This window comes from Podarcis bocagei (genome assembly GCF_964188305.1).
Source record: "Podarcis bocagei genome assembly, chromosome: 3".
In the NCBI taxonomy this organism is placed as follows: Eukaryota; Metazoa; Chordata; class Lepidosauria; order Squamata; family Lacertidae; genus Podarcis; species Podarcis bocagei.
This window is the reverse complement of record NC_138127.1, coordinates 32758696-32776690: the sequence shown is the minus strand read 5'-3', so window position 1 is coordinate 32776690 and position 17995 is coordinate 32758696. Positions and strand designations below refer to the sequence as shown.

Genomic DNA, 17995 nt, shown 5'->3' with positions numbered 1-17995 from the left:
ATGTATTAACTCCAAGGAAATAGAACAAATTAGAATAGTGATCTAAGAAATCTGACAAGCAAAGGATATATTACCATGAGAGGACAGAATGCTTCAGGCATGTGAACATCCTGAGGCAAAGCTGAAGGTAATTTAACTTATTGATAATGTCCATCTCCTTAGGGCTATATAAGAATGTCATCATGTTTTACTTTTGAGAATTACTAAGTTTGCTAAACTTCTGTGCTTGAGCTAAAAAGGGAGTTTGGGAAATACTGATTGGGACAATAAATCAAATTTAGTAATATATATTTGAATAATTTTATATTGCTCTGTCAGTGAAAGAATGGCATGTGAATTGAGAAAATGGTGCGCATAATCATATTACATACGGATAATTCTGATTTGGCATCAGAAGAGCAGCAGAGTTTTTAACCCTGCTTGCTAATGTCAGTTGTAGCAGGATAAAGTTTGTGCTGCTGCAAAATATTTGAGTCTTTTGGGAGCAAGAAATTATATTTTAAAGAAATTATACTTCAAAAGTTGAGATTTCAATCGCTTTATTGCATGGAACATTGTAAATCGTGAAGACAATGAAACAAATTTATTTACATTTATTCTGTGTTGGGGTTTTTTGGGGGGAGTGAAAATTAAAGGAATGCTTATGTAAGAATTTGTCTAGGATGTTCACATTACTTGAATAAAGTTGGCTTGGTGTCTTATGGTCTTAAATTTCACAGTACAATAATGTTACAAAAATTAGCCTCTACAGTATGCTTCTTATGTATGTAAAATGTGTATGAAATAATGTGATGCCAAAATTCTAAGGCTTGATGTGTTTCAAAATTTCAATTGCATGGTATAATTGATACTAATAATATTTAATGAAACAAAATCTATGGTAGCACTTCTAGAGGATTCTTCTTCTGATCAATGGAAAACTGCATTAGAATAAGTTCAGTAATAAATACAGATCCTAAGAAAGTTTGCTTTTACTCTATTGGACTTTGTGAATGTGATCTGGTCTGCAAATAAGCTTAGATGTGCCTTGTGCCTGTACTCACTTATCCCGACACTGTCCCTTCCTTACTGTCTTCTTGGTGTGTCACATTTAATCTAGAGACAGTAGTTTCTGCCATCATCATTCTCTTGTTTCCCGGGTTGTGTACACACCATATTTTAAGGCACATTTTCCTCCAAAACACCCTGGGAACTGTAGCTTACCTCTCACAGAACTACAATTCCCAAAACACATTTTTAAAAACTACGGTTCCCAGGATTCTTGAGGGGAATGCTTTAAATGTATGGTGTGCATGCCGTTCGGGTCTCCCTGACACTACTGTCCCTCACAGCAGCAAGCATATCAGTGCATTTAGGCTTAGGGCACATGCTATGCTGTGAGGATATATGGGAAACCTTTGGAACACAAATAACTGCTTCACAAGTTACAAAATGCTTTCAGAAGAGACATTTCGGTGTAGAAATTAACTTAAATCCCAAGCATGAACCCAGTGACCTGTAATGTGTGATGATTACATGTCTGTGTGGTTATTTGCATATACAGTCGTCAAACCCCGGCTGTCGAACGTAATCCGTTCAGGAAGACCGTTCGACTTCCAAAACGTTCGACAACCGAGGCGCGGCTTCTGATTGGTTGCAAGAGTTTCTTGTACTCACGCGGAATCCACGTCGGACATTCGGGTTCCAAAAGACGTTCGAAAACCGGAGTATTTACTTCTGGGTTTTCAGCATTCAGGAGCCGAAACATTTGAAAACGGAGCCATTCGAGAACCGAGGCTTGACTGTACGTACATCAGAAGCTACAGTTGAATTCCCACAGTATGCACACATTGCAGCATTTCTGAGAACCAATTTTGTAATTTACAAAATGGGCTCTAGCTTTCTGGTTTAGGTGTATCATGATGCTTCCATGGTAGAATTTTCCTTCTTGTAGCTGTGAGGAAACTTCTCTTGGCTGGTTAAAGTGCTTTCTCTTGGTCCCTGGTGTTGATTATGCTCCCCCCTCAGTTCTGTGTTTAAGCTGTTGCTTTACAGTGGTACCTTGGGTTAAGTACTTAATTTGTTCCGGAGGTCCGTACTTAACCTGAAACTGTTCTTAACCTGAAGCACCACTTTAGCTAATGGGGCCTCCCGCTGTCACTGCGCCGCTGGAGCACCATTTCTGTTCTCATCCTGAAGCAAAGTTCTTAACCCAAGGTACTATTTCTGGGTTAGCGGAGTCTGTAACCTGAAGCATATGTAACCTGAAGCGTATGTAACCTGAGGTACCACTGTACCAATAAGGCTTCTTATTAGGCATGCATAGCATTGTTCTCGAGCTTCTAAGACATGGCAAGAGAAATAACTGGGTTTTATCCAGGTGGTCCCCCCCCCCCCAATTTAAACTACTGTAAGAAAAGACGCTTCTTTTCTTGTTGAATTAACCCACGTGACAATATGCTTTTTACAGATTCTTGAAGGTTTGTGGTTCAGAACTAGTGCGCCTGGAGTTGTCTTGTAGTCATTTCCTCAATGAGGCTTGCTTGGAGGTCATTGCTGAGACGTGTCTGAATCTTCAAGAATTAAATCTCTCCTCCTGTGATAAGCTACCACCTCAGGCTTTCAGTCACATTGCCAAATTGTGCAACCTTACACGTCTAATTCTCTACCGAACGAAAGTAGAGGTAAAGTTTTTCTTCTTCTTTTATCAGTGATGATAAGACTTAAGCCTCAGAAACAGACTAGAGTGTGACTTCTGTGAAGTACTCATGTTTGAAATATTCAGGAAAAATATATATCTTAGGGCAGTATCCAGCAATCCAGTATCACACATAGGATTTCCCCTCCTCCCTCCCAGATCTGTCCCATGGATCCCTCAATGCTCCAGAGCAGATTTTGAGGGAACACAAAGCGAAATTTGTTCTATCAACAGTGTCAGTTCTGTTGGTTGACAGCCATCACTGGATTTCGTACTTAAGACTGTAGCTAATAAATACAGCTTGCATCTGCTAGTATAGATATATTCCTAGTTTACCGCATTTCTCTGCTCCCTAATCCCTCAGGATTTTTAATGTGTCTGGTGGGAATTCAATACCATCCATTCTATCATGTGTAACTTAACTTGCTCTCTCCTGGAATGCTGATTGCTACTATGATGTCCTGAGAGTCATCTAAGCGAAAGTTGGGGGGGGGGGAATGCCGTAAGTTTCCTCCATCCTGAGTCAGTGACTGCCAAAGCATCAGTCACAATAATTTTGTTCAAAGTTTCAACTTCAGCAATAGCACATCTTTCTGTTACTAACCAAAGGTTAGTAAAATAATTTTTTCCTGATCTGTTTTGGGAGTTACTTACACACAGATGTAATGACAGCTTGCGTTCTGCAAGCGTAAATACCTTCCTTGCTGCCAATGGAAAATACACCTGTTGTAGTCTATGGGTTATTAAAGTATGTGCAGACAGAAGATTCACACGTACACATGTTTCATTTTCAGGCTCAAATTATTGGCTGCAATTGCAGCCAGTTTTATTGCAAACCTACGTCACCCCATGTTTATTCAATGCACATGGCTAGTTATCTCTGTGTTGGGCCAATAGTGGAACAATTTTACCATTTGAAAATGCCTTTTAGAAGAGACCTAGCCTTCTGCTTAAACAATCCAGCGGTAGTTTCCCTTCATGAAATGCAACCAACTGTACAAAACCAAGATGTAATAAATTTTCTAATTATAAATAATTACAACTTAAATATTCTTACTTTTTGAAAGCACTTATTACAAGTTATAATTTTGCTTCAGTCATCTAAGTAATCTTTAAGTTATACTAAATTAAGACTGCAGTTATACTAAAAAGAGTTTTGTGCTGGTGGTCTTAGTATTTGCTGACTCTTTAATCCTTTATTCATTGAATATGCATTCACAGCATACTTCCAGAATTTGTTGGCATTGATGCATTTGAGGTGCACAATGGACAATAAAAGTATTTGTTCATAGTAACTTGACAATACACATCATTATTTTGGCTTGTATATGTATGTTATCTTGATTTGATTCTTATCTTGATTTTCTGTTTCCACTTCTGTGTTGGAGCTAACATGATATCTTGATGAACCTATCAAATCTATGATTCTAGTGCTTTTACATTCAAAAGCATCAGGATGTCATGTTTTTAAAAATAAAGTATCAATTCATATGTTGTGTAACTAACTACCCGACCATTTCAAACTTTTTTATGCTGTTGTTGCATTTGAATGTACATAATAGGAATTATAATTTAGAACTTGTTGCAAACCTGTTTGTATAATTATATATTTTGTACAGCATGGTAACATCTTAGAACTGGCATTGAACAGTGTTTAATGGGGAATAGATTTGCAATCTATTTGCAATCTAGTATCTTAAGGAATCTGGAATCTGGGTACATACTCATCTTCTCCCTGCCACCTTTAAAGTCCTTCTTGCTGCACCCAAAAAAAGTGGTACAGTGGTACCTCAGGTTAAGTACTTAATTCTTTCCGGAGGTCCGTACTTAACCTGAAACTGTTCTTAATCTGAAGCACCACTTTAGCTAATGGGGCCTCCTGCTGCCCCGCCACCGGAGCACGATTTCTGTTCTCATCCTGAAGCAAAGTTCTTAACCTGAAGCACTATTTCTGGGTTAGTGGAGTCTGTAACCTGAAGCGTATGTAACCCAAGGTACCACTGTATATCCCCTGTAGTATAAAAGTTGCCTGAAGCAACAAAATACTTCTTTCAGTTTTCCGAACATACATGTAATTCCCCCCCCCCAAAGAACTGTACATTTTGTCCTAATTTGCACCAAAAAACTCACTTCTAAATATGTCTTAAAGTGGCCCTGTTTAAATAGAATCATACAACTTGTTTATTTTCATTTCAATTGCATGTCCAGGCATTGTGCTCCCCAGTCCCCAACCCGCAGACAAATAAAGGACCACATAGACTGGTTTGGATCGAAACAGGCCACAACTGTATTTAACGCAGATGAAAAAGGTTTGGCACGTAGGTCACTCCAGGCAGGGGCTTCCTAAGAATTATATCAAATAGGGTGACGCCTGCGGGGACCGCCATCTGGGGGGAATTCCCTTGGCCCTGGCCACACCAGAGCAAGTGGACATGGCCACTTTCCCTGGATCACTTTAACGGGATATGTTTGGAGGGGCAGGCAAAGACTACGACCTCCCCTCCATCCAAGACAAAGGATTGCCCCAATGCCCAACACAGTTGTGACAGTTGCTATGAGGTAGGCAAAACAAAGAATGGAAATATATTTGAAGCCTAACCAAGGCAGAGTGTACAATATTAAAATAAATACTGTAAAACACATGCAAGCAATAAGCAAACACCCTGAAGTGCAAAAAGCTATATTTATGATAATCCCAATATATCACCACTAGATCGGGGGGCGGGGCAGGAGGGGGGCGTGAGTGTTTTCAAACAATACGCACAATATAAGTAAAAATGTGAAAGTCACAACATATCACTCCATTTGAAAATTCAAATAAAATAATTACAGGAGCCAGGTTTGAGGAGGAATGGGATTTTTTTTTATGTTGGCTAAGGGGGCGTGTGTTACAAAAGCTTGATAAATACTTCAGTAGAATAAGGCATGTCCAACTATATTTGATTAGTCTGGCTTTCATTTTCTTTCACCATTAAATAAATGGAGTTGTGCAGCATTGTGAAAGCTGCACTTTGCCCTTTCCATTCTTTTCTCCATCTCCCCTTATGTTGTAGAAATATTCCTTTGAAGACTAAACCTATTGAGTCATCATGTCTGTATATTAAAGTAAGCCTGATTAGAACTCATTTGTGCCTTTAATAATTGATAATAATCAATTGTCCATAAAGACTACAGTACTAATTTGGAAAACCGTTATAAGGATACAGTACTAATTTGAAAAACCGTTATAAGGATATGCAATGAAATTCAACTAAGGGGAAACGAGGAAGTCGTTTTACAAAGTAAATAACTGTTATTTTCAATAAGGATATGATTTATGTTTGTTTTGTTTTGTGTTTTTCTTTGTCGTTCATATTGTAGAAACTAATAAATTTTTTGCAAAAAAAGAGACTACAGTACTAAAGAGGTTATCAAACATATGTTTGAATACTGAAAATCAGTATTTGCTTACAGAAATATTAAAAGTTATTTAGCAGTTTACTAACATTAAACGTATCAACCACTGTGGCGGTTACATTTTAATAGTAACTAACTTTTGCACAATATTGCCAATTGTTACATTAATCTGACATTGCAGGCAGATAATTAGTGATTAGATAAGACTTAGTCACTATTCATCAATGCTTAACTGTGATATGTATTTATGCATTTTTTTCCCTTCAGTAAAAATCCTGAAAAAGTCTTTTTCAAGCCTCAAAGAAATACACCAAACTTATTACATTACATTAAAATATAACATTTTTAATGTTTTTACTCTAGTAGAAGTAAATCATTCAGAATTTTTATTTAATTATGTTGGTCCCCAGTTTATTTTCCTGTGAAACCTATTTCTAAACTAAATATCACACTTCAGACTAAGATACGAAATACAGAAAACTACGTCTCAGGACAACTTGGACTACTAATTTAGAATATGTGTTTGTGATTATTTTGTGTGAGATGTGTATTATATGCCTAAAGTTGTAATGCTTACTGCAACCTCAAAAAAAATTGCCATTTCGCAAGGTGCATCTGATATTCTGGTGGAGTCCCTCTTGCTGTGTTTTAATGATGTGGCACCTCACCATAAGTATGTTTAAAATAGCAGCAACATGACTGTAAAGTGCACGTTGTATTTGTTTCCATCTGTATGTTGCTAGTGACAGGAGCTCGATGATTGTCAGTACCCTTGTCAGCAAGAGCATCCTGTGACATTAAAGTCACCAGCTCGGTCCTGATGCTGTGTGACTCTATTGGCAGTTCCATCAGGCTGCAGCCGATCAGTGAATGTCAGAGATGCTGTACTTTTCTGGGATGTCACCAGCCCTCTGTGTTTTTGGTGTGGCCTTGCTTGTTGTTTGAATTTGCCAGACTTCTAAGAGCTTTCCTAAGGGAAAGGAACTGATAGGTCATGGGAATAAAGGGGTCTTCAGGGCATGCAAAACCACATCCAGAGTGACTTATTATATAAAGGCTTGTAATGATTACCTTGACTCTAAGCCAATCAATGGTTAGAGCATCTGGGGACTCATTAAATGGCATTTGTGGTGTCTGTTACCTAGGTTTTGAGCTGAATTTCAGGGAAAGTGGTGACAGCCTTTAATGTCTAATTGACCCTTTCTCTTTGTGTTTGCTTTCTATATTTGCTTCTGATGTGTTCCCCAATGGCAGCAAACAGCACTGCTCAGCATTCTGAACTTCTGTTCAGATCTTCAGCACCTCAGCCTGGGTAGCTGTGTAATGGTAAGTTTTAAAAGTCCAGGCTCAGTGTATGTTATTAGAATTTAGACTTCCCAGCTCACTTGCAGAAAAATCTAACCGCCTGTTTTCATCCTTTCATCTAATACCTATGCACTTCTTATAAAAAGATAAAATAAATGTTTGCTTGAATTTACATCTGTCCATCTGCCAAGCTTCTATTTCATCACTTGGGCTACTTTGTAGGAATTGCAGAAATCCTCCTGTGTATAGTCATAGGTGGGTAGAATTAATTTATGTATTTAGTTCAAGTCATGGAAATCCCTGTTGTGGTGTTTCCCATACGATGATGTCGCTTGTCACGTGCATGTGTATATTCAAATATATAGCTTCCAGATTTTTAAACGTTCATTTCCTTCTACTCATGCACCTTTAGGATTATGAGCTGGACTGCATATGTTTTTGAGTTGTATATCCCCACCCCCAAGCTCAAATTATAATTATTCATCAGATTCCACTGCAGAAGCCGAAATCTGCCATGGAAAACCATTTTGTGTGTGGAGTGGAGTGGACATTATATAGTTTACATCCCAACCCTATTTCGCCCTCTGCTTTCCAGTGTCACACACAGCCAGATTGCAGCAGCCATGACTGCGTTTTGCGAGTACTCCCCACCCCCCCAAAAAAGTATAGGAAATAACTATACAGTGTTATCGGTGATTGGTCTGTGATCTGCAGCTTCCTTTCTCCTATGTATCACAATTCTTCTGCAGAACAGACATTGTATTATTACTACTATTCATTGATTTATATACCACTTCCATGCCAAAATGGCTTCTAAGCAGTTTGCAAGTATAAAATCAATTATAAAGTGTCTACACTTAATTCAAATACACAATAAAACAATTCTGTCAAAACATTAAAAATGATATATATATATATATATATATATGCTTTCGTAGATTTTCACGGGTACAGGAATGTAGGTTTTGGTGTCTTCGGGTGTCTTCCCGTGTAAGAGTTGGGGTGTCTAGGCGACGTTTCGACGAGGTCTCACTCGTCATCTTCAGGCTGGTGCTTTCGGCTTCTTGTTACTAGAACAGAGCAGGATCTCAGTGTTTGAGTTCCTATAAATACTGTTGAGGGGGTGTGGTGTATAGCCTCCAACGTTCTGGGCTGAGAGGAAGTTCCCAGGTTAATGTGCCTTTTCTTCTTTTGTTCATTAATTACTTGAGGGATATCTTGAGTGATTACTTGAGTGATATTCTGAGTACCACTTAGGAGGGTCATTAGGTGTGGATTAGTTGCTAAAGCTTTCGTGTCTTGACCTCTTGACCTTGTAAAGAGTTTTTCTGAGAAGATGGCTGTACTGCACTTAGTTGTGCTCTGGCTTGGCTTCGTGTATAGGGGCGAGCTGTGGTTTTGTGCCCTGTGCCAGCCAGATCTGTGTAGGGATTGCAGGGGGGTGCAGCATCCGGAGGTGCCACTATGGTTTGGCTACTGGATGGTGTCTGTAATTTATCTGTGGAGAGGGTCTGGGTTTGGGCTTGAATATCACTCAAGTAATCACTCAAGATATCCCTCAAGTAATTAATGAACAAAAGAAGAAAAGGCACATTAACCTGGGAACTTCCTCTCAGCCCAGAACGTTGGAGGCTATACACCACACCCCCTCAACAGTATTTATAGGAACTCAAACACTGAGATCCTGCTCTGTTCTAGTAACAAGAAGCCGAAAGCACCAGCCTGAAGATGACGAGTGAGACCTCGTCGAAACGTCGCCTAGACACCCCAACTCTTACACGGGAAGACACCCGAAGACACCAAAACCTGCATATATATATATATATATATATATGCAGGTTTTGGTGTCTTCGGGTGTCTTCCCGTGTAAGAGTTGGGGTGTCTAGGCGACGTTTCGACGAGGTCTCACTCGTCATCTTCAGGCTGGTGCTTTCGGCTTCTTGTTACTGGAACAGAGGGTTCCAGTAACAAGAAGCCGAAAGCACCAGCCTGAAGATGACGAGTGAGACCTCGTCGAAACGTCGCCTAGACACCCCAACTCTTACACGGGAAGACACCCGAAGACACCAAAACCTGCATTCCTGTACCCGTGAAAATCTACGAAAGCAAATATATATATATATATATATATATATATATATATATATCCCATTAAAATATTATATATATAAAACAAACCCATTAAAAAGCATAGCGCTTAAAGCAAAGCAGTTTAAAAATAGGAGCATGCTTAATTTTGTGGCAGAGTAATAAAACAGATAGTTTCATTTGAGTAATAATCTTCTATAGTTGAAGAATATTCATGGTGCCACTCATGACTGACTCATAGCCTAAGTGACATTATCAAGATGGTTGCCACCCATATACTCTGCCATGAAACAGGTTTTTAAACATTGTGTTCCCTGAGTATATGGAATTGCTTCAATACAGAATTTACCACATGGTGTATCCCAAATAGTCACAAAATGAAGGTGAGGGGGTCCCTGGGGGCCACCCATGACCTCTTGGCAAACTGGCCATCCTTATTTAGGATACCTGATGTTGCACAGAATAATGTTTGCAGGCTGCATATGGGTATTAAAGACAATTTGCTTATAAACACGCTTGAAATTTGTGGTACTTGTGTCCAACCTGTAACTAACAGGTTCATAATTTTAAATGCAAGATTGAGGGTATAAATACCAGTATCCTCCAAATGAGTGTTATTTCTTCACAGATTGAAGACTGTGACACAATAGCTAGCATGATGGGAGCCAAGTGCAAAAAACTTCGTACGCTGGATTTATGGCGATGTAAAAACATTACTGAAAATGGAATAGCAGAGCTAGCTTCCGGCTGTCCACTGCTGGAGGAGCTGGATCTTGGCTGGTGCCCAACCCTTCAGAGCAGCACCGGCTGCTTTGCGCACCTTGCGCGTAAACTCCCAAACTTGCAAAAGCTCTTTCTGACAGCCAACAGGTCTGTGTGTGACTCTGACATAGATGAACTTGCTGCAAATTGTACTAATCTCCGGCAGCTTGATATTTTGGGTGAGTAGCCATAAAAATACTTGGATCTTCTTTAAATCGATCGGTTGTATCAACAGCAGAAGATAAACTGTATGTGTTGTATAAAAGAAGATGTGGTCTTGAAAGTAAATACTGGGTTCATGATTCACATATAAAAAGTTTCCGTGAGAATGCTCTCACGGGTTCAAAGCGTAATGGATTATGGGGTTAGACCAGTTTAATTCCAGATTCTTTGATTTACTGGATTGTGAAGCAGGCAGCAAATTTGTTTAATCGTTTATCCTTTGCTGCTAAAGGGACTAGTTTTCTGATGATTTCCTGAAAATGTTTTAACTGCAATTGCCGGTTTTCAAAAGCTCTTGGAATTTGAATAGCGTGTGACAGGATATATTTATAAAGTGTGAACCTTATGATCAAACAGTTTCTTGCAGAGCACATAATAGAGTGCTCTGTTGGGCTTCTTTCTTCAAAAAGAAACCAAATTTTTATTTTTTGAAAAAGAAATCAGCATAATTTTTCATTTCCTATTGCAATTGGTATAAGAGACTGTCTCCGCACTCCCCCCCAGCCCCAAAAGCTTAAAACTTAAACTACAGCTTAAAACCGTAGAAAGCTTTTGCTAGTCAAAATGAAAGCGTTTTCATGAAGGTTAAAAAGGAGTTGTTTTTACAGGTTACACATCATGTTAACTATCTTAGCCAAAAGTACAATAATAATGGAAAGCTTTGTGTTCTGATACACAGTCTTGAAATATCCATACTAAATAGTTCATATGAATGTTCCTGTGTTTGTGGCATGTAAAGAGGAAGCCAAAAGAAGCTAATTCATTGACACATAAAATCAAAGCACTAGTTCTGGGTATTCCAGGCCTAGAAAAAATGCTGCTCCAGTGTAATGTGGTAAGAAGGGCGTTGTTCATTTACACAAGTGTCATGCTGTGTGACTGCATAGACAGCAGGATTCTTCCATCTTTGCTGGTGTTACAGAAGCCCTTCTATACAGATGGATTGATCTCAAACTTTCATACAGCAAAAGAAAACAATACACCAAACCCCTTGTATAAAGTTAAAATATGCACTTCCACCATTTTTTCCATGGCAGTGGTTAATAAAGCCTCCCCAGTTCTTTGTGTTTCCTCAGAAATAAGTCCCATTGTGTTCAAGTGTGTGTTTAGATCGAAGCCTGAGGCATTTTTCTATTTAGTCATGCTGTTTAGTATTCCAATAGAATATGGATTTGAAATTTTGTTTCCAAACGAAGTTCTCTTGCACATTTCAGGAGATCAGTCAAGACCTTACTTTTTAGAATGGATATGGTTTGTTGGATTAGTGATGCTTTGGTAAAGGTCATAAGCTGTGTGGTAAATCTTAGGTAAAGGTAAAGGGACCCCTGACCATTAGGTCCAGTCGTGACTGACTCTGGGGTTGCGGCGGCACTCATCTCACTTTACAGGCCGAGGAAGCCGGCATACAGCTTCCGGGTCATGTGACCAGCATGACTAAGCCGCTTCTGGCGAACCAGAGCAGCACACGGAAACGAGCAGGGACCAAGCAGCGGGAGCTCACCCCATCGCGGGGATTTGAACCGCTGACCTTCTGATCAGCAAGCCCTAGGCTCTGTGGTTTAACCCACAGTGCCACCTGTGTCCCGTGGTAAATCTTATGCTTTAACATATTGTTTTTATTCATCTTAAAATGTTTGTTGCAAGCTGCTTCTACTACTACTGAGGTGCTTGGGAGGCAGGCATGGGATATAAGTATTTTTTAAATTTTAAATTCCAAATTCTTCAAGGCTGAAGATGTCTTACAACAATAACTGAATCCATAAAAATGCAGATAGACTTGCCTTCACTACTTTTGACTGCTTCAATGCACTCCCATCTCCCACACCTGTATGTACTTCCTTCTTGAGCTCAGTCTCTGCCTAAATCTCTGCAATCTCTTCCATAGGGAGAACTTTAATCCCTTCTTTTGGAAAGTTAGTTTTGCCCCCTTTCCCATCTAGCTCTCTTGTTGGCACTAATAACAAAAAATTAAGAACAGAGAAAGATGTCACAGCAAAATGTTTAGTTTCTCTACTGTAGAAATTTTGATTCAGGAATCAGCGCAGTTACTGAATTTGAGAGGCACAACTAAAAGGACTTACGTATTTGCAAGTCTGCAACTTGGTCAACCTGTTGGATGATGTTGTTTTTCTTCGATCCACGAAGAAATGCCAGGTTTAGTGGACTGATTAAAGTATGAAAATGGGTAATATGTGAAAGTGGAATACATAGTTTTGTTCCTTGCCTGCAGGGCACCATATGCAGTGCCATTGTGTGATCACATAAACTGCAGCATATGTGTGGATTATGCTTAAATAAGGGCAAAGAACATGCTCCAGAAAAACAAACTCCCTTTTGATATTTTGACTGCAGCCAGGCAGCATAAAGTACAGCTTAGAAGAATGTGGTGGGTTTAAGCCATCTGTATTCACAATACATCAGTTGCTATCCAAACTCGTTGAATTAAAATCTGTAATTCTAGGTAAGTTCACACAAATTTAAAAGCTCTATTTTCAAATATGTAAAACCACCCGGGCATGAAAGGAGGAATAACAATGCGTTTCCCCCTTGTACAAGAATATTTCACTACCTCATACATGCAGTAACCCCCCCCCCCCAAAAAAAAAACCTCCCACATCTTCCTAGAATGCCAAAAGCTCCAACTGTCCCCTTCATGGCTGTCAAAATCATCAGCTTTCCTTGACAGTTTCAAAATGCAGTTACTCAGTTTCTGTACAGAAATAAGCAGCACATTAAAAACATAGTCCCCTCTCTAGAAAGGCATCTTGTGCCTGAATTTCTAAGAGTTTCCCTTCCAAAGGTCTCCACAGAACTCCCAGGCCACTCTTTAACCCTTCCACCACCATTTCAATGCAGTGTTCCCTGTCTTGGGAGCTGTCGGATTCCAAGAACAGTTTAGAGAACAATTTGAAGATACCGTACTTGTTCTAACTTCTTTCCCCACCGGGTAGTAAACAACTCTAGTCCTACTCCTGTGTAAACCTATTGGAAGTTAATGGGCATGACTAAGGTTTATTCATTTCTGTGGGTCTACTCTGAATAGGACTTAGCCAAATACAACCCACTGTTCAGATTTTTGAATAGATATACACATGGTAAATAAAGCAAAGGAATGAAATTCTGCTTGTTGGCAACAAGGTGGTCTTAAGCACACCTTAGCATGCCTGTATCAAATAATTTGTACAAGGAAAAAATTGACTGTTTTTATCTGTGATTATTTAAAACTAATTGTGGGTAGGTAGCCCAATGACAGCAACTATCAAAAATTCAGAACGAGCCCTGTGAAATGTTATATTAATACCTTTTGATGGTTAATGCCACGAAGCTTGGAGGAAAGTATATGATGTATGATTTCTTCTGACCTGTTTTCTAAGTGATGTCCCTCTCTAAATATTCACAAGAACACAGCGGGTGCATCTGGGGAGTTGTGGATGGAACACAGATTGACAAGGCATGCTTTTGTTTTAATTAAACCACATTTCTGCACACTGCAAAGATTGTGCAGAGCGTGTTTTGATTTCTGTAGTTAGTGCTTTGGGCTAGTCTCAACTGGGCCATTTTACTGATAGAAGACTTAGCGAGTACGGTACATAGAACTGGTTTTCCAGTATGTGTCAGAGAGGATAATAGGAAAGGAGGCAGTTAGTGTGAAACTAATGACTATTATGTGACTTTCTGCTAATTCCCCACCGTCACACATTTTATTCTACCTTTCTCAAAGAAGATGAGTAGCCCATTTATCATTACAGCAACCTTATAAAGACCATCCAGTGAGTTTCAGGGGTGAACAAAGTCTTCTGGGTTCACTATGCCACACTGCCCTTTAAGCCTGTGTTTGGATGTCAGAGAGGCTTCAGTTTATACTATTGATTTGGATAAGGGAAAGCCCCATTAAAATGAAATCTTTTTACTGACAATAAACATTGTACTTCCTCACCTTCCCAATAGCACATTGTACTCTGTTTATTGATGTAACTTTCAACTGGTTTCTTTTCCTTTTTGTCCCCTCCCTTTCTTTTCTAGGCACAAGAATGGTGAGCCCTGCTTCTTTAAGAAAATTGCTGGAGTCTTGCAAAGATCTTTCCTTACTTGACGTGTCCTTCTGTTCACAAATTGATAATAGAGTTGTCCTAGAACTGAATGCCAATTTTCCTAATGTGCTCATCAAGAAGAGTTTCACTCAGTGACTCACTTCATATGCTGCTATATGGAATTGATTTGACAATTCCGTTTCCTGTGAATTTGTGCTGACTTTTTTCACAGAAAAATATTCTGTGAATAATGGGGAAAAGTTAACTCTTCTTGACATGAAGGTTAAACGTCAAATCAAAGATTTAAAATGTGATAAGCCATTATTCCATGTACAGTTTCCAGTTACTGTACTTCACAAGTGGACCTCCATATTTGAACTAGAAAGAGTCATGTGAATATTAGGTGGCATACATTTAAATGCATATTATGGATCATTCAAGACTGCTTGGATTTTAACAGTGAAATAAGCTTGTAGCAAAAACTAAGCAAGAAATAAAAGAGAGACCTCAATTTTTAAGTTTTAGCATTAGTCTTTTAAGTTGTCTCTCATTGCTTCTACCTTCATTCTTGCTACAAGAAAGTTCTATGGTCCCCAGGGACTGTAGGATTGCACCCTAATAAACTAAACTTTTAGTTACACATAAAAATCTCTGACCTTCTTAGTTAATCAAAGAGCTGACAGACACTAAAGACGCTGCATTACATGATACAAGTTCTATGGGTGTCTCTTGCTTTTAGGAATCCTAGCAACTTAAGCATCGGGCTGTTGCCAGCCTTCCTCATTGATGGTTTCTCTCTCCACTTACGCTACTAGGTTGAGCCTAAGGATGGGGGAACCAGTGATGGTGCAGAAGAAAAGACTTTGAAAGACAAAGTAGATACAAAGCAAGCCAGGAGAAGTTGACCCATCACTAATTGTCAATCCTACATTTACATATCTGATTTTCAGATGTACAATTAAACTATATCTGTAGCTATATAAGAATCCCTTTCAATTAGACAAAGACTTCCAAGTTTAAAAACACAAGTATTAATCTGATAGATTATGATTGAAACAATGATAATAAAAGATTACAATTTAAGAGGAGACAAAGGAGAAACCCCGTGCACAGATTCAACCTCGGTTTTTTTCAGTTTCTGCATGTTTTATGCATCCAGCAAGCGCATCTCATTTGGATTTATTGCAAAGTGGGGGGGGGGGCACTTCATGTTATAGAGTCCCATGTGATTGGAAGCAAAGGCTCCTTCCTTGGTAGGATTATTCTGTTGGAGTAAGCCAATTTTTGGAAGCATATGAATATGATTTATTAGTGTAGCTGAAGCCATTACAAAAAAAACAAAATTTGTAAAACATACTACACAGTTAAAACAATGATTTAAACCAGAACTGAAATCAGTAAGTGTGAGATGGTATAAAATAGTTGTATCTCTTTTATTTTAATGAGTCTTTAGCATGTGTAAGTTTCTCTGGATTGCATGCTTATTCTGCTGATGTTGCTTCTTGTAGAAATAAGACAACAGGATTTCTATTCCAAGAAGTCTTCCGCAGCAGTGAATAGTACCCAAAAACCCACTGAAATTTAAACTGAAAAAGGAGGGACTCTTGGAGAAGGACATGATTTCAACCAGAAATAAATTTCAACTGTCAGTTCAGACATACATTAAGGCTCATATTTTTACTCAACTATTTTTACTAAAAATGGGCAGGTGGATCCACTTTGTTCATTTCTACCACTTTTCCTGAAACTTTTCTACAAGCCTGCAGAAAATGCTAAGTGTGTGTTGGTCTGCACTCCTACACAGAGATCACCATTTCTTTTAGGGAAATGGAGATAGCAGGATTGCTTAGCTGATGAAATCCTTGGTTGTGTCTCTTCCCCCAACCCCGTTGTGAGGTCAGGTATGTGTGTACACAATCATGTGTACCTGCCTATATAGGAATGTTACTGATATCCAAGAGGTATATAGAGATAACTACAGCATTCTTTGTGATCGTGGTAGCTGGAGAATTTGTTGCCACAATCATGGAAATCGCCGCTGGCTGCTTTACATGCTATGCAGCTCATATTAAAGTTCCTTCATGTGTTGGTTTACCAACATATATAGTCACACGTGGATACAATAAATATGCCATGCATGTGTGAACCAGGCTTTAAAACATTGTACTTTGCTGACCAATAGCTATCCTAAAGTTGTTCTGTAAAGATATTTTTTATTTTGCATTTTTAAAAATGTAACTTTATAAATTATATCCAGTGTAATTAAGAATTATATATGTACATACCTGTGACAGAAGAGTGCTTCTTTGGACTCTGTATATTTGCAGATGTTAACCTTCTAAAATAAGCCTTGTTTTATGTAGTTCAGGATATGCATGTTTATGTTTTCTTTGCAGTTAGACAAACACAGTTTTGTTTAAATATTGTTATCACTATAGTGTTTAAAACGTGTGCCTTCTGTTTTTACAATCAGTAATGTCTAAAGACTTTGGATTATTTTCTTCATGAAAATTAGGCTAGGAACGCAAGACTTGTCCAAGAACAAATTAAACTCTTTATTCAGACTTCCGCAGCCTTGTCAGATAATATTCACTGGTACCGTTCAAATGATTCGTAGACTGGCATTAACTGGAATGTTTAGAGAAGACTAAGGGTGCCACCAGACTGCCACCATTTTGCTCAAGGGAACTTTGTGAAGCTAAAGTGGATTAAAAGGCTCTGTTGCCCTAGTGCAATTTATCCACTGTAAAAAATAACAATAATCTGACATTTTGTAGCTTGAAAAGTGACAAGGAAATGCAATGAAAGTGTATGATGATGCTTGTCACATAACTGCTCCTCAAACAAATCAGAATGATTTCACAGCAAAGACTAGATTCAGTCTAACCTCTGCATAAACTTTGTGCAAGCAAACTAGGATGAATAAACAGGTTGTCTGGAGGTGACTTGAGGTTCAAATTAGATCCTACATTGGCTTTCACATCTGTGCTCTTCTAAGTGTAGGTTTTTACAACTCAAATTGCTAGCAAAGAAATCCTGGCTAGACCCATGGAAGCCATCCATCTAAGATAACATACATAAGCATAGCCTAGAGGAATTTTACAACACAGTTGAACTGTTGATTGATTGATTGATTGATTGATTGATTGATAATAATCCCAAGGCAGCATCCCTTCTATCACTCTTAGGTTTTTTCAAAGACTAATTTGTCCATATTCTTCTAACTCTAAAAAGAAAGGAAAAAGTATTCTGCATCCATTGAGGATAATGTTTTGCTTCAGAGTGTTGGAGAGTAGATAGTGGTGCTGGAGTGTTTGTGTATTTTCAGTTTGGTCCTATCCCATATAAAAGATCTAGTGCTTTAGATGGATTTTTTGAAATGAAAAAACATTAGGTCTTAAAGTAAAATATGGTGTTTGTAAAGAAGATTTTTTTCCTGTAAATTTGAACACTCTAATGCTTACAGAAATACAAGATTGGTAATTTTTGAAAGAAGTACAACCACACCAATATG

General features: G+C 38.6%; 1 protein-coding gene across 4 annotated transcripts in view; it reads left to right on the top strand.

Annotated features, from left to right (window-relative positions):
- The window catches only part of FBXL4 (F-box and leucine rich repeat protein 4), a 28909-nt gene extending 11864 nt beyond the window's left edge, over positions 1-17045 (top strand). For all 4 annotated transcript variants that reach the window (XM_081186600.1, XM_081186601.1, XM_081186603.1 and 1 more), the window contains exons 5-8: positions 2450-2663; positions 7328-7399; positions 10095-10407; positions 14474-17045. In XM_081186600.1, the coding sequence (XP_081042726.1) occupies positions 2450-2663; positions 7328-7399; positions 10095-10407; positions 14474-14637 (763 nt within the window). In that variant the 3' untranslated portion in view covers positions 14638-17045. The remainder of the gene's footprint in view (positions 1-2449; positions 2664-7327; positions 7400-10094; positions 10408-14473) is intronic.
- The last annotated feature ends 950 nt before the right edge of the window (positions 17046-17995 follow it).